Below are 25,885 nucleotides of genomic sequence, written 5' to 3' on the forward strand. Positions count from 1 at the left end.
TTTAGGAACAGATACAAGTGGCTCAAAGTTTCCCTACACCGGGTAATGATCATTTTTCCAACACTTATAACCCAGGATGGCAACACCACCCAAACTTTTCATAGAAGAACTTAGTGCTTAATAATCCTTCAAACCCACCATATAGGCCACCATTTAATGTTCAAACCAATGCCTATAGGGGTGGACAACTACCATATCCTCAACCCCAACATAATCAACCCTTTGAGGAAAAGGTGCTAAAAGCATTAAGTGGACTCGAGCAGAACACACAGCTGCTACACTCACATACTCAGTCCATTAATAAGCTAGAGAACCAATTGGGTCAGCTAGCCAATGCTATAAATAAGAGGGAGGCTGGCTAATTGCTGAGTCAGCCAATAGGTAACCCAAATAGTCAAATGAGTTCGGGGAAAGAACAGGTCCAATCGATCACAATCTTGAGGAGTGGTAAAAGGGTGGAAAAACCTAATGCACCCTTAACTACTAATGGGACGTTGCCCACTAATTTTCAAAATCAAGCAGAAACTGAGTCAACCCTAGAGAATTCCAAAGGTCGTGTAGAAACACATGAGTCCATTATTAAAACACCACCTGTGGAAATCACTCATTATTTCCCAAGGAAGGGGTTGCAAATTCGTATTGTGGAGGGACCATCACCTGATTCTTACATTCCAAAGGTCCCTTTTTCCCAAGCCCTTTAGACACCATCCTCTCCTCTTCAGGATAAAAAGGGTGAAAAGATGCAAGAGATGATACACTTGTTCCATCAAGTTCGCATCAATCTCCCCCTTTTAGATGCTATCAAACAAGTTCCTGCTTACGCTAAATTTTTGAAAGACCTCTGTATCCAAAAGCGTAAGTTGAGAACTCAAATCCCTAAGACTGTCCATTTGACTAAATAGCTTAGTTCTATAATTTCCAGCCACCTACCCCCTAAGCTTAAGGATCTAGGTGCGCCTCTTATTTCCTACATCATTGGAGATCTCTCCATAAGTAGGGCACTACTTGATTTAGGGGCTAGTGTGAATATTTTACCTAGTTCAGTCTATGACAGATTTGGTTGAGGAGATTTGAAACCCACTGGGTCATCCTTCAGTTGGCTGATCATTCAGTCAAGACACCTCGTGGTTTGTTAGAGGATGTTTTAGTGAAGGTGGAAGAATTATACTTTCCTGTGGACTTCTTTGTCTTGGATATGGATACAGCCACCACAACCAAGTTTCCCCCTATCATTTTAGGGCGACCCTTCTTAGCTACTACAAATGCTTGCATAAATTATAGATCAGGTGCCATGGACATCTCTTTTGGGAATAAAAAGATTACGCTTAACATATTCAATGCATCCTTAGGTTCCATTCGAGAGGAAGAGTGCTTTGCATTGGATTTATTAGATGAAGTTGTGGCTGATCTCACTTCTCAAATGTTTATTGATGACTCTTTGCAGTACTATGTAATGTTTGGAGATAAGTCTGAGGCATATACTGAAGAGGTGAATACTTTGCTAGATTCCTCACCCTCTTCAGAATGGCCACCTTGGACAGTTAAGTTTGAGCCTCTTCCCCCTTTGGCTACATCTCCCCAACCTTCTTCTCTAATGTCCCCTCCAAAGTTGGAGCTTAAATCTCTCCCTTCCACCCTTAAGTATGCATTTTTAGGAAAAGGAGAGACCTTGCCTGTTATTATCTCATTCGATCTTTCGTCCAGGCAAGAAGCTCAACTATTGGAAGTTCTTTCTGACTACAAGGCTGTTATTGGTTGGTCCTTGGCTGATCTTAAGGGTATTGACTCTTCAGTTTGTATGCATAGGATTTATTGTGAGGATGGAGCAAAACCCTTTAGGGATCCATAACGTTGTTTGAATCCTAATATGAGGGAAGTAGTGAAGAACGAAGTAGTAAAGTGGCTTGATGCTAGCATCATATACCCTATCTTGGATAGTCAATGGGTCAGCCCCACTCATATTGTCCCTAAGAAGTTCGGCATCATGGTTGTTCCCAACGACCAAGGTGATTTTGTCCCCACTCGTACCATTATGGGTTGGCGTGTTTGTATTGGTTATTGGAAGCTGAACAAGGTCACCCGCAAAGACCACTTTCCTTTACCCTTCATTGATCAAATTTTAGAGAAATTGGTTGGGCAGAGCTACTTTTGTTTTCTTGATGGTTATTTGGGATACAATCAAGCCCCTATCTATCCTAGTGACCAAGAGAAAACAACCTTCACTTACCCCTTTGGTACATTTGCATTCAAATGCATGCCCTTCGGGTTATGCAATGCTTCGGCCACCTTTCAAAGGTGCATGATGGCCATCTTTTCTGACATGGTTGGCCAATCTTTAGAGGTTTTTATGGATGACTTCTCTGTCTTTGGGTCATCTTTCGATGAGTGCCTCCACCGGTTATCTCAGGTTCTTAAATGGTGTGTGGAGGCCAACCTCATTCTTAGTTGGGAGAAGAGTCATTTCATGGTTCAAAAGGATATTGTCCTTGGCCACATTATTTTTGCACGAGGCATTGAGGTTGACCTGGCCAAGGTTGATTTGATTGCTAAGTTACCCCCTCCCACTTCTGTTTGGCAGGTCCGTTCCTTCTTGGGCCATGCCGGCTTCTATAGGCATTTTATTAAAGACTTTAGCTTGATTTCTAGGCCCTTGTGTAGTCTGCTTGCAAAGGATGGCCCTTTTATGTTTGATGATAAATGCCTCCATGCTTTCCACACCCTTCGTGATTCATTATCTAAAGCACCCATTATGAGGTCACCTGATTGGTCTCTCCCCTTTGAGATCATGTGTGACACATCCGACTATGTTGTTGGTGCTGTTTTAGGCCAAAGGGTTGATGGGAAGCCTGTTGTGATTTACTATGCTAGTAAAACCCTCTCTAATGCTCAGATAAATTACACCACTACGGAGAAGGAATTACTAGCAGTAGTTTTTGCCCTTGATAAGTTTAGATCATATCTTTTGGTCTTGAAGGTGATTGCCTATTTGGATTACGCAGTTCTTCGGCATCTCCTATCCAAGCGTGATGCTAAGCCGGGGCTCATCCGATGGATTCTCCTCCTTCAAGAGTTTGACCTAGAAATTTGAGATAAGAAAAGGTCAGAAAATGTTGTAGCAGACCATTTATCTCGTATTCCCCTTGATCCTTCCACTTTTGAGTTGGTTCGAGAAACCTTTCCCAATGAGCAATTATTTATTGTATCGTCTAAACTGGCTCCTTGGTATGCCCACATTGTGAACTACTTTATGAGTGGGAGGATACCTTCTGATTGGGGTACATCAGTTAAGGATCACATCTTCTCATTGCTTAAGTACTACTATTGGGAGGATCCTGAGTTATTCCGATACTATTCGGATCAGGTCATTAGACGTTGTGTCCCTGAGAGTGAGTTCCAGAGTATTTTATCTTTCTGTCATACTCTCGCCTGTGGGGGAGACTTTAGTGGTAACAAGACTGCAGCCAAGGTGCTATAGAGTGGCTTCTATTGGCCCACTTTGTTTTGAGATGCGCATGTTTTTTGTAAAACTTGCGTTAGATGCCAACAGATTGGTAATCTTTCCCGACGAGACATGATGCCCCTCAATCCTAATCTGGTCATTGAGAATTTTGATGTTTGGGGGATTGATATTATGGGCCCATTTCCTACTTCGTTTGGTCATGAGTACATCCTAGTGGCAGTCGATTATGTTTCCAAATGGGTCAAGGATAAAGCCACCAAGACCAATGACCATAAGATAGTTATGTCCTTTATTCAGAGTCACATTTTTAGCAGCTTTGGTTTCCCTAGGGTTATCATTCGTGACGATGGGACCTATTTCAGGATTGAAGGGTTGGAGCCTTGTTGAGAAGGTACTCCATCACTTATAAGGTTGCTACCCCTATCATCCACAGACATCTGGCCAAGTGGAGGTTTTTAATCATTAGATCAAGTGAATCTTGGAGAAGACAGTTAGACCTGATCGTAAGGATTGGTTCACTCACCTAGATGACGCTTTATGGGCTTATCAGACAGCTTATAAGACTCCTATTGGTATGTCTCCATATCGATTAGTTTTTGGTAAAGCCTGTCATCTCCCAGTTGAGTTAGAGCATCGGGCATTTTGGGCTATCAAGACATTTAATTTTGACATGTCCGAAGCTGGCTCCACTCGTTGTCTCCAGTTATCTGAATTGGATGAATTGTGCAACGATGCTTATGACAATTCGAAACTCTATAAGGACCGGACTAAAGCTTTTCATGATAAACATATAGTCCGAAAGTCCTTTGGGCCCAACCAGCGAGTGTTGTTGTTCAACTCCAAGTTGCGCTTATTCCCTGGAAAGCTTAGATCTCGATGGGATGGCCCTTTTGTGGTAGTTGATGTTTCCCCCCATGGTCCTATGGAGGTTCGTAACCCTCAGACTAGGCATACCTTTAAGGTCAATGGCCAACGACTGAAGCCATATGTGGATGGCCTTCCTGATGGCCAACTTATTGAGTCATTGGAGTTGCATGATGTGATCCTTGACTCTCCATGAGTCATTCTGAGTCTGACTGAAGACTCTAAACTCAGTGCTCTGTGGGAGGCAACCCACTATTTTCCTTTAGTTCTTTTATTTTCTTGTGGTTGTTTGTGTTTTTTTTAGGTAGCTACTACTGATGGCTGGATGCACTGTTCTACCGTATATTGCTGATTTTTGGTACACTCCTTCCCTTATCCCTATTTTTATTCTTCTGCATGCATTGAGGACACTTCATATTTTAAGTGTGGGGGGGGGGGGGGGTGTGAGACCAATTGGTAGATTGTTATTTTTTGGCTTTTGGTAAGTTTTATATGTCTTTCTGTTACTTTGATGCGAAACGCGGGAGAGAGAGACTTAGGAACCCTAATCTGAAGTAATGAAAACCCTGTTGAGAGGACGGTAGCTAGTGTGTATCTTGAGGTGGGATTTGACTCAAACAATTAGAGCCCCATCTTGTCTGAATGGACGGACCGCCTATCTGTCTTGTGACTCCTTGAGCTTTTGGTTAGTAGCTAAGACCGAGTTTTGGCATGACATAAAAAAAATAAATAAAGGAAGAAGATAATAAAAGTAAGAGTTGAATTCCTTGGAGCTAGATAGGGCACTCCACCTCAGGAAGTGAGGCGACTTGATCGACACTCCTTGGGGATAAAATTTCTGAAAAAGAACTCTAGCATCACTATCCTTGTAGATATGTGTAAGAAGCAAAGCTACCAAGTAACTCCGATGTCTTGTGTAGTGACCCTGCATGGCATTTAAGGAACAGTAGTGGAGTAACAATGGAGTTCAGAGTTGAAAAAAAAAAGAGAAGAGAAAGAAAGAAATGTCATTGCCTTGGTGTAATTGTATGGTCAAAAATGCTCCGAAGCCTAAGTCCTTGGTTCCCTCGACATCATGAGTGGTCTTACCTTAAGTGAGGTGGTGTTTGGAAGATATGAGGAGATGCCCTAATTAAGATGCGTACCTGTTGCTAGACTCAATATTGGGTAATAAGAGCTTAAGTGTGGGGGTACCTTTGTCTTCTTGATCTTAAGTAGAACATCTTAGTTTCGGGTTTGGTGTGTGCTTCTTACCCATCGTCAAAATTTAAACTTGCAATAATAAATTTTGTGTGTATATTCTCTGCAAACACTCACGAGACAAAATCGTCCACTAGGGGTAATCTAGGGGTTTAAAGGCTTGTTGCACATGCTAAGTGCAACTGTGATTCCTACGAAAGTGAGTTAGGGTTTTTGTTTTCTTTATTTTCTTTTTGCTTGAGGACTAGCAAAATCTAAGTGTGGGGGTATTTGATGAGCACATTTATGTGTGAAATTATCCAATTCAATTATGCATTTTTATGTGCTTAGAATGGAACTATTGGGGTACTTTTCTATATTTTTAGGGTACATGGGTATTTTTGGCATATTGGAAATATTGGATGACAAGTGCACTTTTAGAGGCTAAATTGAGAAAAATCAAATTAGAGGAGTTCAGTGCTACACAAGCCCGGTCCAATGAAGACCTCTTGTATTTTTGAGTTCAGGGGTGGTCCCCACCTAGCTCTTGTATTTTCGAGTTCGGGGGTGGTCCCCACCTAGCTCCACTGAATTTGGTCTTAAGGGCATAATCATAATTTCAACAAATTAGAAAATTTTCAGAAGATATCCGATATTGGGCTCATATCGTCCAGAATATTAATTGGAGCAACTTTAATTCTCGGATTGGCTCCATCCGAGGCTAGGATGGAGAGATATTTTCAAAAAGATGATTTTGATCAAATTTAGAAGTTAGGTTAAATTCTCTCTCCTTCTATCTCTCTCTCTTCCATATCACCCTTCTAGGATTCCCATCTCTCCTACTTCTCTCAATTCTATTTTCTCTCTCCTATTTCTTCCCTCTTTCCTAAAATCCCTCTTCTCTCACATGCTGCCCACATCTGTGTCCCATCTCCCCACGGCTCTACATCCTATTCTCCCCTAAAATCCCACCATATCTCTCTCCCACGGCTTCCCCAACTCTATTAAAATTCTCTTTCCTATCTCCCCCCTAATATCTCTCTCCCATTCCTTTTAAACTCCTCCACGTTATCTCTGTCCCATATCTCCAAAACCCACATACGCCCTCTCCTCTCCATCGAATTGGTACTCCTCCTCTATATATGTTGGTAGAAACATGAGAAGGGGGACTGGTTCTCTCTCTCTCTCTTTTGTTTTGGCTTCTGGTTCTTGGCTGTTTTTCTTTTGGGTTGTTGAACAAATTCGAAGTGACAGCTGGTTGCAGTTCGATCTCCACACCATTGCTCTCTAATCGTCATCATCACCTGGATATTGCGTTCCATGGAAGATCACCGCTGCTGCCCCTATCTCTTAGTGCCATGAGTGGCTAAGTATTTTCTCTCTTTAGGTGTAGATGAACCAATGGTAGTAGTTATTTAAAATTATGGTTTGCATTCTTAATTGCTTGATGTTGAGACCCCATCTCTATTTGGATTATTTTAATTATTGTATTTAATTGAGGAATTTTATTTCTATGATTCAATTCAACCAATAGTATTTTGTTCTTATGTGGTTGTACCGATGATGGATTACAACTGAACGAACTAAGCATACCAAGCCCTGTAGCAAAGGACGATAGTACTCGTCAAGATAGTCCATACTATTGCTTCAAGAAACTCGTCGAAGCGTGATGTGCCTGCAAGGAGAGATTAGCATAGAGTACCGAGCGTTGCCAGTGATCTCACTCCAATGCTTAAGTTAGAACTCTGAGCAACAAATAATCAAAGATGAATTCAGATGATCGTAATGGGTGTTACCTCCCTTACTTAAGGTGGGTGATGGGCAGAATCGTGCCCTAATTGGCAAGCTGGATTCCCAGAGTGTAGTGAGACGTTCAGGAGTGATACGGGGGATAATAATTATCCACAACTTCCCACGCGCCTGATTACCCGCAACATGGGCGAGAATCTCGGGCCATATTGGCTCATGGCAAGTGTTGTGTTATTTACACGAAGTATGGAGGTCGCTCCTCCTATTGGTTGGGGCTAGGCCGTTATGACCTGGGTGCGTTGTGGCGAACCCTGACATGGGAATGAGTTGCGCCCTCAGGTTATTCTCAGTGCGTATCTCGCTTATGTAGTCTCGCACCTGTTGAGGTCGGTTATGGCAAGCTCATACCTCAAGTATGACTTAGCTCGTCCTCGCGGAGAGTGGTCTCGTGACCTATCATGAGCCCCCCACTCCCTTGGGCGTTCTCGCTCATGGGAGTTGAATCGATTTGAATTCTCTGGCTTCTGCCTTTGCGTGTGCAAGGGTGACATTTTGCCAGCTGGGGATGACTTGACATTCCACTCGCTGGCTGATGCATGGCTTTGGCCATAATGGCGCCTCGATCCCAACTCTCGCCATTTTACCTAGGCGACGCTTGACGTTCCACCCGTTACTTGCCACGTGGCCGTTGGCATTAAGGGGTCTAGGCTGGGTCTATGACCGCTCAATCTTTGTCATGCCAGGATGCCCATTGGCAGTCAGACATGTGGCTGGAGCCTTTGTTACACCTTGGGTAAGCCCAACGTCCATCGCCCCTGACCCTACGATGGGTTCTACCCCTGACCGTTGGATCTGGACGCTTCCTCTTCCTTCCTCAGCCTATAAATTGGGGCTTCCCGTCCTACTGCAACCCTTACTGAAACTTTGCAAATTTGAATTCTCTTGCCCTCTCTGCTTCTTCTCCTTCTCCGTTGCTGTTCTCAGGTGCCCAGGCATTTCTTCTGATTACCTGCCAGTACCTGCAATAGTTTTTGCTTCGATGTGCTCGTGCTGTTTGCTTTGGTCAAGCGTCGTCCCTCAGTCACGAACTCTGTCCTTCTTCTCGCAAACTTTCTAGCCAATAAGATTTCTATAACCATGTCTTCTGCTTCTTCTCGATCAGAGCCCAATAGGGTCTCTGGTAAAGTCTCTGGGATGAGTGGGGGTTCTGACCCCGAAGTCAATTCTAAAAGGACCCAGGAGGAGCGATTTGCACTCTTTGGGTCCAAGAAATTTGTAGCTCAGATTGGCCGTTTGGCCCAGCCTTCTTCTACCTCCTCCCATGAGGGCACCCTGACCCCAGCCGAGGGCCTGGAAGAGCAAACTGCTGAAGGCGGTGGAGCTCAAGATGAAGAGGAAGAGCCCAAAGTTGAGGCCACAAAAGTAGATGCCTGGGAGAGCACTCTGACCGAGCGCTCTTTGGCAGCTTTGAGGGTCTAGTATAGGATCCCCAATAACATGGTCACCTTCGTTCCAATTAAGGAGGAGAGGGCAAACACCCCACGCCCAGGCACCATGTGCCTATACGAGGTCGCTCTCCAATGCGGCCTCCGCTTTCCTATCATCCGGGTCATGGTGGACGTCCTTCTCCATTACACCATCTCCCCAAGCCAACTGGTGGCGAATTCTTGGAAGCAGCTTATTGGCTTCTACCTATTCTTCGCCCAGCTCAACCACAGGCCTTCCTGGGCCATTTTTGTTTACTTTTTCAACTGAAGCCGACCTCAGACGAGTGATTTTACTTGGCCCTTCATGGCAGGAGGGGGTCATTGAAGGATTTGCGCTTCATATGCCACATGCCCCAATCTGCGAAGAAGTGGAAGGATCGCTTCTTCTAAGCGACCATTCCCGAAGACCCCTTCAAAGCTGAATGGGAGCGGGTCTGGCTGAAGGCTGTGTATGCGGTCCCCATGCTGAGCTAGTACGACTAGCAGTCTCTCAACTTGTGAGTTCAGGGCGCAGCCTTCGACGTGTGCGAGCTAACGAATGAGGCTCTGTTGGTCCAGCATGGGCTGAGCTCAGCTCGGGGTGAGTCTCTTTTCTTCTCGATTCTTTTCCTTATACCATGTATTCACGGGCTGAGTTTCTGACTTCTATTTTCTTTGCTTGTTTTCTTTTCAGTGAACTTTCAGTTTGATCTCGACGAGCTCCGCTCCACCGCGATAGAGGATAAGAAGAAGGCCTTGGAGAAGCACTCTAAGAGGCAAACCCGCTCTTCTGCAGCGGGCATATCTATTGGGGGCTTGTCTGCAGCCCCATCGAAGGAGAAGGTGGCACCCCCTCTGAAGGGTAAGGAGGTGGTCACAAAGACCCTGTCGCCGAAGGTCCCTTCCAAGGAGAAGAGGGCCCATGATGAGAAAACCCGTGACGAGGTGGTAGACCTCGAAGCGCCCCCCAAGAAGGCCGCTTTAGGGGAGGGCACTTCGGAGAAAGCCCCCCAGGACACCACACAGGGGGTGCTGATGGCGGCTCTGGTCAGGCCCCTCTGAAGGGGAGAAGGCACCTCAGCTACTAGTAGGAAGTCTACGAGGGCGACTCGGGTTTCACGCACCCGGGGCTGGCCAAGGAGTTGATGGACCACGGCCCCCCTTAGGATCTAGCCGCTGTCCATGCCCTCTTTGACGTAGAGCTGGTAGACTCGTTTGCACTGGACTTTGCTAGGGTAAGCCTCGGTCCTCGCTACCTTATTTTTCTTCTTTTTATATTTGAGGCATTTTCTAACATTGCGTTATCTTTCTGGGTCACCTGCGGGGTGAGTGAGATCCGCCATCGGATGGAGAGCTTGGCTGCGGCGTGCGAGGATGAGAAGAAGAAAAAGAAGGTCATGGAGGAGCAAGTCATGAGCGCTGCGACCAAGATTTTCAAGTTGGAGACTGCGGCCAAGGATCATGTGGACACGGTCAAGGCCCTGAAAGATCGTCAGGGGGAGCTGGAGCAAGAGCTGAACCTTGAGAGGAGGAAGATTGGGACCATTCAAAAGGACTTGCTTGCCCTAGAGGCCCAGCAGCCAAAGCTCATTGAGGAGGCTGTCCAGAAGGCCATCGAGGAGTTCAAGGTCTCGAAGGAGCTGCATGCCTTCGTGAAGAAGCAGGTGCACGTGGGCTACAGGGGCGGCATGAACTACATTGTTCGCTTTGTTCTCGAGGGTACCCCGAGCTATGACTTCTCGGGCTCCAAGTATTATGTTCCACCTACGCCCGCGATTCCAGACTTGCTGGCCTCTCCTATGCCAGAAGACCTTACCGCTGAGGGCGAGCTCCCTGCTCCAGTAGATCCTCCTATCCTTGACCCAGCCCCCACTAATGCGACCACTATCTTAGATCCTCCTCTTCCAGCCTCGATCGACGCACCTGTTGCTTCTGATCCTCCCCCAGCCAGCAACTGAAGATGTTGTAGTTTTCCTTTTTCTCTTTCTTTTTATACTGCCCTCTTTCTCTTTTCTCTCTCTAGGTTTTTTTTTTTTTTTGAAATGTAAATACTAAACTTTCACCAATGAAAAAATATTATTTTCTTCAAGTGTTGGAGCACGTTCTTTCTCCTTTTTAAATTCCCTTAGGACGCGAGCTTGAGGTTTTGCCAGCATTACTAATTTGTGCTAAGTCCCGAGGTCGTCCTCAGAGGCTGGTCCTTTACGCCAATCCTAAGGAGTGGTCTTTTGTGCCAACCCTTGGGGTTGGTCTTTCGTGCCAGCTCTATGGGCTGGTCTTTCATGCCAACCCTTTTGGGTTGGTCTTTTAGAATAATTACTTTAAGTAAACACAAAAACATGAGCACGAACTGAGGTTTCTTTAATCGCGAACAACTTTTTATAGCAGACTTACTAGTAAAATTTTTCAGGTTCTCTGAATTCCAGGGTCGCGGTATCTTGTTGCCCCTCGGGGTCTTCAAATGATATGTGCCTGGCCTTATCTGCTTAGAGACCACATAAGGTGCTTCCCAATTCGCATCCAATTGCCCTTGCTATTGAGGCTGGGAGGTGCTCACCTTACGCAGTACCAAATCTCCAGCCCTGAACGTCCTTTCCTTGACTTTAGAGTTGTAGTAGCAAGCTATCCTTTGTTGATAGGCTACGTTTCTCATTAGGGCGTCTTCTCTTACTTCATCGAGGAAGTCCAGGTTTGCTCTGAGGCTGTCCTGGTACGTTCTTTTGTTGAAGTTGAGGCTCCTTAACGAGCCTGCTAGTACTTGTACTAGGGCCAAGGCTTCAGTCCCTATGCTAGCCGAAATGGGCTCTCCCCCGTGGGCGTTCGAACTCTGGTTCGATACGACCATAGAACGCTTGGCAATTCATCTACCCATCTTGCTTTTGCCTCCGTCAATCTTTTCTTTATCCCCACTAACAGGGTGCAATTGGTCACTTCAGCTTGGCCATTTGCCTGCTGGTAGGCTACTGATGTCGTTCTTAACTCTATACCGTATTGGGCACAGAATGCCCTGAACTACAGGTTATTGAATTGGAGCCCATTGTCTGTCACCAATACCTTAGGTAGCCCAAACCGGTAAATGACCTTATCTCTGAAAAATTTCTCCATCTGTTGCCGCGTGATTGTGGCTAGCGGTTCTGCCTCTACCCATTTGGTGAAGTAGTCCACCGCAACAACGAGGTATTTCCTTCCTCCGGAGGCTAGGATGAAGTTGCCCAAGATGTCCATCCCCCACATAGAGAATGGGATGGGGCTGAGTATTGAGGCCAGCTTTGTGGCAGGCAGGCGTGGGATGGATGCAAATTTCTGGCACTGCTCACACCTCTTCACATACTGGATGGTGTCCTTTTGCATGTTTGGCTAGTAGAAGCCTGATCTTAACACCTTGTAAGCCAGATGACGCCCTCCTATGTGGCTACCACATATCCCCCGGTGTCCTTCTATCAGGGTGTTTAAGGCGTGAGTGGGCGTCAGGCACTTCAACAATGGAGCGGATACCGATCTCTTATACAGCTCCCCCTCCACCAAGGTGTATCATGCAGTGCGACCTCGAACCTTACTTGCCTCGATCCTGTCTTCAGGGAGGACGTTATCCCTCAAATATGCAACAATGGGGTCCATCCAGCTTGGCTCCACTTCGATGGGAGCAACCTCTTTGACTTGGTGAGAGGGCTCAGATAAATCTTCGACATACACTGACCATCCAACTGAGCCAGTGCCTCCATTGATAAGCTTGAGAGTGCGTCTACCTTTTCATTCTCGTTCCTTGGTACACTTTGCATCTCGAATGCTTCGAATGAGCTGACTAGTGCTTTGGCCATGGCCAGGTATACCGCCATGTGTTCATCTTTCGCCTCATAGTCCTCGTTCATCTGATTCACTACCAGCTGTGAGTCGGCTCGAATCGCCAATCTCTTGATTTGGATGGCTTTGGCCGTCCTATGACCAGCTATTAATGCCTCATACTCTGCCTCGTTATTAGATGCTGGGAATCTGAAGCGCAACGTGAATTGAATTTTGTAGCCTTCAGGACTTATCAGGATGAAGGCCGCTCCACAGCCTTCTGAGTTGTATGACCCATCCATGAACATAGTCCAGGATGGTTCCAGATCAGTCTCTTCTTCCATGTGGTACTCTTGGTCTGGCACGTTCTCGCCTTGAGTACACTCGACCAAGAAATCAGCCAAGGCTTGGCCCTTTATGGCCGCCCTGGGCTTGTACTTGATCTGGTACTCGCTCAGCTCCATTTCCCACGTGATCAATCTTCCGGACACATCTAGCTTGTGGAGCACCTTCTTCAGTGGTTGATCGATCATTACTGATATCGGATAGGCCTAGAAGTATGGCCTTAGCTTTCTTGCTACTATCACAAGAGCGAACACGAGCTTCTCAATCTGGGGATAGCGGGTTTTTGCATCTAGCAGCACATGGCTGATGTAGTACACTGGCTTCTGTATTCCATCTTCTTCTCTCACCAAGGTCGCACTCACCGCAACTGGCGACGTTGCTAAGTACACTAGCAGTTCTCCTTTTGGGATAGGTCTCGCCAATAGGGGTGGATTGGCCAGATACGTTTTCAAATCTTTGAAGGCCTTCTGACAGTCTTCGGTCCATGTAAAGCCCTTGACATCCTTCAAGTTCTTCAGGGTCTTGAAGAATGGTAGGCACTTATCTCCAGATAGTGACACGAACCTTGCTAGTGCCGCTATTCTCCCGTTCAATCTCTGCACTTCGCGAACTGTCTTGGGTGGGCTCATCTCTTGGATGGCCCTTATCTTTGTTAGGTTGTCCTCAATTCCTCTCTAGGACACCATTTATCCCAAGAACTTCCTAGAGCTTACCCCGAAGGTGCACTTGGCTGGGTTCAGCTTCATTTGGTGGGCTTCTAGTATCGGTAACACCTCGTTCAAGTCTGCCAGATGGTCTTCGGCTCATATGCTTTTTACCAACATATCGTCCACGTACACCTTCATATTACTGCCAATCTAGGATTTAAACAGTTTGTTCACCATTCTCTGGTAGGTCGCTCCTGCATTCTTCAAGCCGAAAGGCATTACCAGGTAGCAAAAATTCTCCTGGTCTGAGCGGAACGCGGTGTATTTCTCGTCCCCTTCTTTCATCAGGATCTGGTTATATCCTGAGTATGCGTCTATGAAACTTAGCCTCTTGTGCTCGACAGTCGCGTCTATCAGAAGGTCTATTCTTGGCAACGGGTACTCGTCCTTGGGGCACGCCTTATTGAGGTCGGTGTAGTCCACACACATCCTCTATTTCCCGTTCGGCTTTGGTACCATCACCACGTTGGCTAACTAGGTTGGGAATTGCTCCTCCTTGATGAAGCCAGAGGCTTTTAACTTTTCTATCTCTTCCTTCATCACGGCTTATCACTCTGGGGTGAAGGTCCTTCTCTTCTGTTATACTGGTTTTCTGGCGGGGTCCACATGCAGGGTGTGCTCTGCGATGTGGCGAGGGATGCCTGGCATATCAGCCGCTGACCAGAAAAACACATCATTATTCTTTCAGAGGAACAAGGTGAGCTCTCTTGCCTCTTCCTCCTTCAGTAGAGATTCGATTTTCACTATCCTCATGGGGTCTTGGTCATCGATGATGACCTCGATGAGCTCTTCAACCGGCTCGCTACTGGTAGCGCTGGTCACCTTCACGATTGTTATTGACATCTACGGTATAGGCCATTCCCCTGCAGTTGCCCTTAATCTATTTCAAGAAAGCAGCATGGCACTCTCGAGCCTTTTTCTGCTCTGTTCGACATTCCCCTATGCCATTGGGAGTCGAGAACTTGAGTTTGAGGTGTTTGGTGGAGACCACAGCGTCTAGTTCATTCAAACTTGGCCTACCATGGATGGCGTTGTAGGCAGTCGCGACCCGAACCACCATTAAGTTTACCTTTATGGTTTTTTGATAGGGGGCGGTCCCCACTATCATCTGGAGTTTCACCGACCCCTCGATTGGGGCCGGCACTCCTGAGAACCCTTATAATGGTGCAGCCTTGGGTTTCAGCGTGCCTAGCTTGAACTTGAATTGTAGATAGGCATTATATGACAGCATATCAATCGGGGTTCCTGTGTTCACCAAGATTCTATGCACGGGCCGATTGGCTATAACTGCCTGAACCACGACAGTATCGTCGTGTGGCCAGCTTAGCCCCTCCATGTCCCCATCTGAGAATGTAATCACAGGCTCGGTCCACACTTTCTTCTCGGGCATCTCGGCTATTGCCAAGAACCGTGCCTTCGCCTTGGCCCTGCGTGACGACTCTTGCCCTGGCCCTCCCAGGATGGTGAGGATGGTCGGTGCAGTGGAGGTGTTGGTCTCATCATCATTCCTCCTGGCCTCCCTACGATCATCTCGCCGTTCTTCTTGGCGATCTCGATCATCTCCTCCTCTGACTTTGTCATTTCTCCTAGGGTCGCTCCTCATGGTTTCGCGACCTCAGAAGTTATCCTTTCCATCTGCCTTGACATAGTGCCTCAAATGGCCCTTTTGTATCATGTCCACGATTTCTCTCTTTAGTTGTTTGCAGTCCTTAGTGTCGTGGCTGACGTCCCTGTGGAACTTACAGTATTTTTTCTTATTTCTGTCCTCAGGCCTAGAGAACATTGGCTTGGGCCATTGCAGCAAACCTCGATCGTACACCTCCATCAGGATCTTTGTCCTACTTGTGTTAAGGGGTGTATAGTCTGGGCTCTGGTCTCAATCTGAGTTCCGATCTGACCTCGCCCTCTTGGTGTCTTTCTTCTTCTCATCCTTCTCGATCGCTCTTTTCTTCTATGGTGCCTTGGGATCTGCTATCTTTCGTGCCTGCATGATAGCAAACATGTTGGCGTACTGGTAGCACCGATCCAGCAACTGAGGCATGGTGGTGATTGGTTCAAGGGTGAGCGACTTCACCAAATCGTAGTTGGTCACCCCATTGTGCAGGGCGTTGAACGCCATAGCATCGTCCAGGTCCTTGATCTCAAGGGCCTCGCCATTAAAGCACATGATGTAGTCTCTAATGGACTCATCAGGTTGCTGCTTTACCTCCAACACATTGGCAGTAGTCTTCTTTTACTTGACGCTACTCTAGAAGCGGCTCACAAATGCCTTGGCCAACTCGGTGAAGCTTTTAATGAAGTTGGGCTTCAATTTAGCAAACCAGAGTGTTGCTGGTCCCTTTAAGGAGGTTGGGAAAAAGCGGCATGACACGACATCCGATCTGCCATACACCATCATCATGGCGTTGAAGTAGCTAATGTGGTCGTTGGGGTCGCCCTTCCCATCATATGCCTCAAAGGTGGGAGGTTTAAAACCTCAGGGGAGTTCAACCCTCATGATTTTGGCCATGAAAGGATGTTGGCCGGGCCTGAAACTCTTCTCAGGGGCGTTACCTTTTTCTAGGGCCTCCAACTTGGTGTTTATCTCCCTGAACTTACGATCAAGCTCAGTCTCAGCGACCTAATTGGTGACAGGTTCAGCGTGTGCACAGCGCGCATTCAGCTCATCCCATAGGTCATGCCTGGGTGATCTCTGCTGGCTGATTTATTCAGTATGAGTGTTAGAGGCCTTAGAGCGACTTCACTCCGTTCTTTCATGGGATCTCCGATTGGTGGACACTGACTGCTCTGCAGCAGGAGAAGAGTTATTCCTCATGGGCAGGTTTTCGGTTCGAACGATCGATAGCAGGGGTAAGTTCCTCCTGGAAGGGTGTGAGGACCCCCTGCTCCCAGTTGCTTGCGCTTCATCTCTTGCAGGCCTCTGGTTCTCCTATGTAGGCCTGGGGAGTATTGGCGTTGGGGGCAGGATCGATGTTGGAGGCAAGACTGCTGCCCCGGTGGATGTCAGGTTGGCTACTCTCAAGGTCTGCAGCTGTTTGACTACCTCCTTGAGGAACTCATTCTAAAGGAGGACTTGTTGCTGCAGGTCCTGGATCTGACCCATAGAGGCCAGCGCATTTGGATCCATGGTCATAGGGATAAATCCCTCCAGGAATGAAGGTGGGGGCAGTAACGCCCTTGGGCCCCGGCTGGTATGCCCCTCTTCAGGAACAGTGCTAGGTCCAACCACTCTTGTTGTCGATGGTTGGGACCCCGCCACGCCTGCTATAGCCACCAGTAACTAGGATTTGGTTGACACAGCAGCCATTCGCCGTAGGGTTTGCTTTTCGGCCTGTCCTCCACCACAGGTGCTTCTCGCCACTCGACGTGCGGTCGGGTTTTCCATAGCCTGTCAAACTTCAGTGTTGGGAACCACGTTCTATTCACCTACCATAATCCTTGGTTGATTGACTGGTAGAGGTTTTAGAGGCTTGCAATTGTCGTTCCCATAGACGGCACCAATCTATTATGTTAAGAAACTCGACGGAGTGTGCTGTGGCTGTAAGGAGAGATTAGCAGAGAGTACCGGGCATCGTCGGTGATCTCACTCCGATGGTTAAGTTAGAGCTCTGAGCAACAGATAATCAAAGATGAATTCAGATGATTGTAATGGGTGTTACCTCCCTTACTTAAGGTGGGTAATGGGCAGAATCATGCCCTAATTGGCAAGCTGGATTCCTGGAGTGGAGTGAGAATGTTCAGGAGTGATACGGGGGATAGTGATTATCCCCAACTTCCCATGCGCTTGATTAGGCGCAACGTGAGTGAGAATCTCAGGCCATGTTGGCTCATGGCAAGTTTTGTGTTATTTACACGAAGTATGGAGGTCGGTCCTCCTACTGGCTGGGGCTAGGCCGTTTCGGCCTGTGCTCGCCGTGGTGAACGCTGACATGGTAACGAGTTGTGCCCTCAGGTTACGCTTAGCGTGTATCTCAATTATCTAGTCTCGCACCTATTGAGATCGCTCGTGGCAAGCTCATACCTCACGTACTAGTTAGCTCATCCTCGCGGAGAGTGGTCTCTTGACCTATCAGATACCTAGGAGGAACCCTACATTCTGTGGTGTTATTAGGCCTGTGGTTATAATAAACTGAAGCATGCAACCAAATTGAATAACAACCCATTGGGGATTCAAACCCTAAAGATAGTCTACTCTCGTATTTGCATATCATTGTTAGCTAAGATTCATTTCTTTCATTCGTAGTATAAAATCATATTTATTGCACTTTAATTTTCATCACTTTCATCTAAGCATCTTAGTAATTTAGCCTTCCGGTTCCTCGTAGATCGACGCCTTACTTGCTACTTACGAGATGAATTTAGGGTTTTATTTTTGACCGATTAACGACATAAGCATCTAGTTTCTTGACATTTTGTTTCAAGAGTCAGGTTTAGATCGAGTCCACAGTGGGCTGTGATCCAGAAATGATGACCTCATCTTCTAAGGCTAAATTGGGGTTTTATGAGGAACTTTCGTGAAGTCGAGTACAATTTCGGTCTGGATTGGTCGAAGCTGGGATACTAGTTAATAGCTTTGTCACTAGGGCCCATCAACTGTTGCATCTGGGTCTTGAGTTCTTCAAAGTCAGCTCAGATGGTTTCGTTAGGCATTTCTGGCTCGAGGGAATTGGAAAGGCGAACTAGTCTTCTTACAACTCTGGTCCAACTAACTATAGAACTAGTATCTTGTCGTCTCAAAGTAATGGTTCCTAGTAAAGTAGGGTCACGATCTGACTAAAGAAAAGAGGAGTTAGGAAAGAGCTGGTTCTACGGCGAACCTCGTACTCCTAGTATGTCACCCTAATGGAGGTATGATATGTAACATAATGTGCAAACAAATTCACAACAAGTATGCCAATCCTAAACAAGGGTTAGCAAGTGTGGGCGCTAGGTTGATCAAGTTCTAAGTTGGCCCGAATGTCAAAGGTCGCAATTACAGTTAGTGTGTTATGACCTAAGTGTTGGGCTCTAGATCCCTACTTGATGCATGCTGGTTTAGAGGATAATAGGACCAAAAAAGGGTTCCCTTAGCAAGGTGCTCCTATATACCTCTCACCACTCCTACAAGTAAGATGATCAAAAGGTATGGCGGTGCAAGCCTGTTTAATATACCAAACGTTACGGTGTTAAGAGTTATAGTTTCACTAAGGGTAAACCATATACCTACATACTGGGCCTAGGGTTATGCTACGAGGTGTGAGTAATGGGGTTGAATTTTGCAGTAGTTGGATGACTAACGGTGTGTGATAGTGTATGCAAATATGATGCAAAGTTAGCCCACCAAAGTTAGCATCCAAAAGCACACAATAAAACAAAAAGCATGTTATAACAGTTCAACATATATACCAAGCACATCAAAAGTCTGACCTATTTTAACAAGTAAAAGTTGTCCCCAGTGGAGTCGCCACTGTGAGGACAATGACATGACGGGGGATCACCAGGTGTCCTCCACCTCATCCCTCTTTGGGGGGAGAAGAGAGAGGTGAATTGAATGTTGGAGTCGCCACCTAGAGGAGGGTCTAGGACCCAAGATTGTAATGTAATGACTCTCATAAAATGCCCTTTTGGGGAGAAATGGTCTGTTGGTCTAGGTATAGGTCAAGTTACGTTCCGGGAAAGCTATTAGGTACCTCAGTCCGCCTGGACTTGCCGATCTTTCTATTACTAAGCATTATGGAACAAATGACATGCTTTGATAGAATGTAAATACGGGTAAAATCATGCAAAAATAAGATACATGAGATATCAAGAAGCACATAGCTGGAGGTTTGGCTGCAAGGCAAGGGTTAGTATATCAAAATGTAAAAGTAAAGGAATCTAAATATAATTGACTCTAAGTTAAGCATGATAATACGATGAAATACATGTAAATAAAGACGGTAATTTAACACATATGCCTGAAAATATAGGAATAGGGATAGGGATCATTTGAAGATGCATGCATGAGATATAACATGATACAAAATAAAAGAACAATAGGGAGTAAGGTGATCACCATCTAGAGAGGTGGGTGTTGGGGTAAAATCCACACATCACCTTATATGGTTTTGATGATAACAAATAAGTTAGTTGAACTAACTTGTGCTTTACTGTATAGAGACCTTAAAAGAAATAAGCATCAAGTAAGGGGGAGCTTTCACAACATTATTGAACCTAGACAAAGTATCAAAGTATGGTGTGAAGAAAAAGACTGAGAGAAGGATTATGTTCAAAGACCATGATCAAGCATCTCAAATATAAGAGTTTTTATAAGCATGTGTTCAATGTTTTTTGTATTAAGATGTAGTTAAAGTTTAAGTCCATTTGTAATGCACACACTTATGCATGCATACATGTAGAGTGGCCCTAGGAGGTGTTTTTACATGGACCTAACCTAAGCTAATGGCCCCACACTTATCCAAACAAGGACTTAGCCATTTTCAACAAAATCAGTTGATCCGGCATACCGAATCCTAATCTAGCATGCCGAATCCATCTTGACCTGTTTGTTTGCAATCTTAGGGTTTGCTCATAAAGAGCAACCGAAATGTGCTACATCTGATCCGGCATACCGAATTGAGAATCCGGCATACCAAATCAAATCCAGCATACTGAATTGTAATATGTCTATTGGGAATTAGCCGTTTGACAACGGATAGATTCCATGATCCGGCATACCGAATTGGAAAATGGCATACCGAATTAGGACAGAATTATATCCTAAAATGGCAATAAACCTTAGATGCTTTGAGCACCTTTGCCTATAAATATTTAAGCTCATTTGGACTAATTACAATCAATTAAGACTAATCAAAAGTATCGCAAAGGCATTCGAACTTGAACATTCAAAGTGTTGAAGCATTCATTCATCAAAGCATTCAAGTTCACTTCCCTCTTTAGCTAATTATATTCACTTAGCATTGAAGCTTCAAAGTGGAAGTTAGCTACACATTCACTAAGGTTGAGGTAATCCTTACTTCGTAAAGTTCTCTTTATTATATGTTGTGAGTCCTCTTGCTCGAAATCAAGAGTAGTTAAATGTGTTGAGTCCTCTTACTCGTCAATCAAGAGTAGTTGGTGGTGTGAGTCATCTTGCTCCTAATCAAGAGTTGTACGAGTTCTCTTGCTCATTCTCAAGATTTTTTTTAGTGAGAGGAGTGGACGTAGGCATAATTGGCTGAACCACTATAAAACGATTGTGTTACTTTCGTAATTTATTTGCTTTGTTTTATCAATTATTTTATTTCCGCACTATTTCAACTAGCTTCACCTATTCACCCCCCTCTAGGTGAATTTACATTGGGTATCAAAGCAGGAGCTCAAGATCGTGATTGTTTTGAATCCAACTAAGAGTAAAGACCATGGGATCCTCTGTCAATCATAAGGTTGAAGGATACAATATTACCCGACCACCCTTCTTTGAAGGTGAAGGATTTTTCTATTGAAAGAATCACTTCAAGAACTTCGTTTGTGCCAACAATATCGATGCATTCCTGGGAAGTCATCGAAAATGGACCAAATACCATAGATAAGCATAAAGAAGAATGGACCCCTGCTGAAAAAGAAAAGATGCAACTCAATTTTGTAGCTATAAGCTATATTCAATGTGCTCTAGGAGAAAAGGAGTACAATAGAACTTGCATGTGTGACTCCGCAGAGGAGATGTTTGACAAGTTAGTTGCTACCGATGAAGATACATCCAAGTCAAACAATCTAAAATCGATATGCTTGTAAACATGTATGAATTGTTTAAAATAAAAATGATGAAGATATCTATGCAATGTTTACTCGTTTTATTAATATTATGAACAAGCTGAAGGGTTTAGGAAAAGTTTATTCTAATGGAGAAAATGTCCGAAAGATATTGAGATCTCTTTCAAAAGAATGGAGACCCAAGACTATGACAATCAAAGAGTCCAAAGACATAGACAAGGTAAGCTTAGATGAACTTTTGGGATCTCTACAAACTCATTAAATGGAGCTTAAACTTGACTCAAGGAAGATGAGCCTAAGGGGCCAAAGAAGAAAGTTGTGGCTTTCAAATCTTATGAAATAAATGACGATGAAGAAGAGCTGGAGGACTAAATTGAGGCAAAGTTTAGAGAGGAGATTATCCCAAAATGAAGAAGTACAAAAAGGCCTACAAAAGTCAAGTCAACACACTCTTGATTCAAGCGAAGAAGAAGAAGATGAAGTATCTTAAGATGAAGAAGAACAAACCAATCTCACACTCATGGCTACTGAAGACGAAGAATCTCAAAATGAGGTAACCCCCACTTCTCCATCTCATAAAGATAAAGATTTTTTGGAGCTAGAAGAGGTTTTTGAAGATCTCTATCAAAATAGTTTGGAACTAGCAACCACAAAAAATAATCTCTTGAATGAGATCAACACTCTTAAAGACCAAAACACATTCCTAACTTCTCAAGTGAACAACTTAGAAGAAGAAGAAGAGAAATTATATAAAGCCCTAGGGTCATTCACAAATGATAAAAAAACACTTGATATTCTACTTGGAAATGCCTCCAAAACACCTATCAACAAAGAAGGGGTAGGCTATGATGTGAACAAGAGTTCAAATCAAACCAAAGAGGCAAGTTCAAGTAAAATAGCAAGTAAGAAGGTAAAGAAGAATAAGTATTGCAACTATTACAAAAAGAGAGGACACTGTATTGAGGAATGCTACATTAGAAAGAAAAGTTCTCAATCTAAGAACACCAATCTCAATAGGAAGACCTCAAATATTCCTCAAGTGATTGTTTGTAATAATTACAACAAGAAAGGACATACCATTTGGGAATGTCGTCACATGCATCAATCTTTCTTTCATCCTAAAAGACCCTATAATGGTCAAAATAGGAGAAGTTATCCTAATAGGCAAAGCTCAACTAGAACCCCACCAAAAGTACAAAGACCACCTAAGAACCAAGAACCCTATAAAGCACTTCAAGGCCAAAGACTTTGGAAACCTCAATCATACATAAATTGGTATAAGAACCAAAAGGAAAATGGTAACTAAATGGTTTGGAAACCAAGAGGAATGTATGATACTAACAATTATGGACCCAACTCTCAATGGGGACTAAAATTTTATTGAATATCTCTTATTTTGTAGAACAACATGGAATGGCACATTGATAGTGGCTGCTCAAAACATATGACTTTCAACCCAAAGTTGTTCTCCGAGCTCAAGAAGCAAAAAGGAGGATGGGTATCCTTTGGAGACAACAGCAAAGGTAGAATCATCAAAAATGGATCAATCAAGTTTGGAGGTACAGTGATTTCTAACATCAATCTAGTTGATAACCTTAAGTACAATTTACTTAGTGTAAGTCAACTATGCAATATTGGATATTATGTAAATTTTAATGCCTCTAAATGTGAGATCAAGGATTCAAAAGACAATGTGATTCTTGATGAATGTAAGAAGAATAATGTGTACACTTGCATATTTAGTGTAAATTCTGTTGATGCATGCCTTATTTCTAAATCTGATGATGTTATTTTATGACATAGGAAGTTGGGACACATTATTCTAAGACTATTAGATCCCTATCCTCAAAAAATTTGGTGAGAAACCTACCTAAGTTGAACTTTGATAAGCAACATAGATGTGGAGCATGTTAAAGAAGTAAACTTACAAAGGTTTCTCATAAGGCTATAAATTCTATTGCTACATTAAGACCTTTGTAACTACTTCACCTTGATTTATTTGGACCTATCCAAACCATAAGCCTAGGAGGTAAGAAGTATACATTTATAATTGTAGATGACTACTCTCATTTCACCTGGACCCTCTTTCTCAAGCATAAAAATGATGCTTTTGAAGAATTTGTGTCTCTTTGTAAGAGAGTACAAAATCAGAAGGATTACATGATTATCTCTATCAAAAATGATCATGACGGTGAATTTGATAATATAGACGAATTTGGGGAGTTTTGTCGAAAATAAGGTATAACTCATAATTTTTTGACTCTTAGAACACCACAATCTAATGGTGTGGTTGAAAGGAATAATAGAACTATCCAAGAAACGGCTAGGACAATGCTCAATGAGTACTCCTTGCCTAAGTATTTTTGGGCCGAACCTGTTCACACAGCACGTTATGTGTTAAACAGGATTTTGATAAGACCTATTTTGTTAAAAGCCCCCTATGAACTTTTTCATAATAAGCTTCCTAAAGTTGACTACTTTAAAGTGTTTGGTTGTGTTTGTTTTATTCTTAACACTAAGGACAACTTAAGAAAGTTTAAGAAAAAGGCCGATGATGGTATTTTTCTAGGCTACTCCCCAAATAGTAGAGCTTATAGTGTCTTTAATAAAAGAACACTAGTTGTGAAAGAATCTATGAATATTAAATTTGATGAATCTATGGCAAAAGAAAAATATAAAGACCTAGAAGAAGATGATGAGGATGAAGTAATTGAAATTAGGAAGAGACTTGAAAAAGTCACTCTAGATGAACCTAATGATCAAGTACATCAACTTCCCAAAGAAATTAGAACTATTAAGGACCACCCTCTTGACCATGTCATTGGAAATCTTGATAAAGGTATACAAACTAGGAGTAAAATCCAAAATGTTTGTTCCAATGTGACCTTCATTTCTACCATCGAACCCAAGAATATCAAAGAAGCACTTTTGGATAGTAATTGGATAATTGCTATGCAAGAAGAGCTCAATCAATTTGAAAGAAATCAAGTTTGGGACTTAGTGCCAAGACCATCTAACACCAAAATTATTGGAACTAGATAGGTATTTAAAAATAAACTTGATGAAGATGGTAATATTATTAGAAACAAGGCTAGACTGGTTGCCCAAGGCTATAACCAACAGGAAGGTATTGACTTTAATGAGACATATGTACCCGTAGCAAGACTAGAATCTATTAGAATGTTGCTTGCGTTTGCTTGTCATAAGAATTTCAAGTTACATCAAATGGACGTGAAGAGCGCATTTTTAAATGGCTTCATCAATGAAGAAGTACACATCATTCAACCACCTGGATTCGAAGACCCAAAGCATCCTGACTATGTCTACAAATTGAAGAAATCTCTCTATGGCTTGAAACAAGCTCCAAGAGCATGGTACTACAGGCTGAGTAAGTTCCTGATAGATGATTGGTTTACTATGGGTAAGATAGATACTACTCTCTTTGTGAAACATAGAAATAAAGATCTAATCCTAGTTCAAATTTATGTAGATGACATCATTTTTGGCTCTACCAATGAATCTCTATGTCTTGATTTTGGTAAGAGTATGAGTAGTGAATTTGAAATGAGTCTTACGGGTGAATTGAATTTCTTTTTAGGACTTCAAATAAAACAGACAACTAATGGGATTTTCATTAGTCAAACCAAGTATCTTAAAGAACCGTTAAAGAAGTTTGACATCAATGGACAGAAGTCATCTAGTACTCCAATGAGCACATCTATAACTCTGTCCAAGGATGAAGATGGAATCCCAGTTGACTCAACTAAGTATAGAGGCATGATAGGTAGCTTACTCTACCTAACGGCTAGTAGACTGGACATTATGTTTAGTGTCTGTGCTTGTGCTAGGTTTCAAGCCCAACCTATGCAATCTCATTTGAGTACTGTAAAGAGAATCTTTAAGTACTTAAAAGGAACTCCAAGCATTGGCTTATGGTACCCTATGGACAATGACTTTAACCTTATTAGTTTTTTTGACGCCGACTTTGTCGGGTGTCATGTTGATCGAAAGAGTACAAGTGGTACCTGTCACTTTCTTGGATCATGCTTAGTTTCATGATTTAGTAAGAAGCAAAATTCAGTCGCTCTATCTATCACCGAAGCTGAATACATCGCCGCTGGACAATGTTGTGCACAAGTGTTATGGATGAGGCAAACTCTCCAAGACTATGGAGTTAAGTTTGACACTTCCTCAATCCAATGTGATAGCACCAATGCTATTAATCTCAGTAAAAATCCGATTTTACACTCTTGAGCTAAACATATTGATTTCGGTCATCACTTCTTATGTGATACTGCTCAAAGAGGTGAAATTCATCTTGATTATATTGAGACCAAGAAGCAACTTGCAGATATCTTCACCAAACCCTTAAGTGAAGAGAGGTTCTGCTCTCTTAGAAGAGACCTTGGGTTATGCAATCCCTTTGATTAAAGTTTGGTTGTTATCAATACGGAGTGATCTTTATTGTTATTTCCTCCCTTGTCCCTTTTCGATAATGCCAAAGGGGGAGAGAAATTGGGTTTTAAATTTGAATGTGGATTTATGTTTGACTATGTTTTGCTAATGCTATGTAAACCTTTTCATTTCAATTAAGTCAATGCAAG

The 25,885-nt window shown here is 43.7% G+C and overlaps 1 protein-coding gene across 1 annotated transcript; it reads left to right on the forward strand.

Moving 5' to 3' along the window:
• Nucleotides 1–3,806: 3,806 nt before the first annotated feature.
• On the forward strand, nucleotides 3,807–4,520 carry LOC122650631. Its single transcript, XM_043844032.1, has 2 exons — nucleotides 3,807–3,851; nucleotides 3,948–4,520. Exons 1-2 carry the CDS (start codon nucleotides 3,807–3,809, stop codon nucleotides 4,518–4,520), a joined length of 618 nt encoding a protein of 205 aa, XP_043699967.1.
• The last annotated feature ends 21,365 nt before the right edge of the window (nucleotides 4,521–25,885 follow it).

The sequence above is a fragment of the Telopea speciosissima genome, chromosome 1 (assembly GCF_018873765.1).
Source record: "Telopea speciosissima isolate NSW1024214 ecotype Mountain lineage chromosome 1, Tspe_v1, whole genome shotgun sequence".
NCBI lineage: Eukaryota > Viridiplantae > Streptophyta > Magnoliopsida > Proteales > Proteaceae > Telopea > Telopea speciosissima.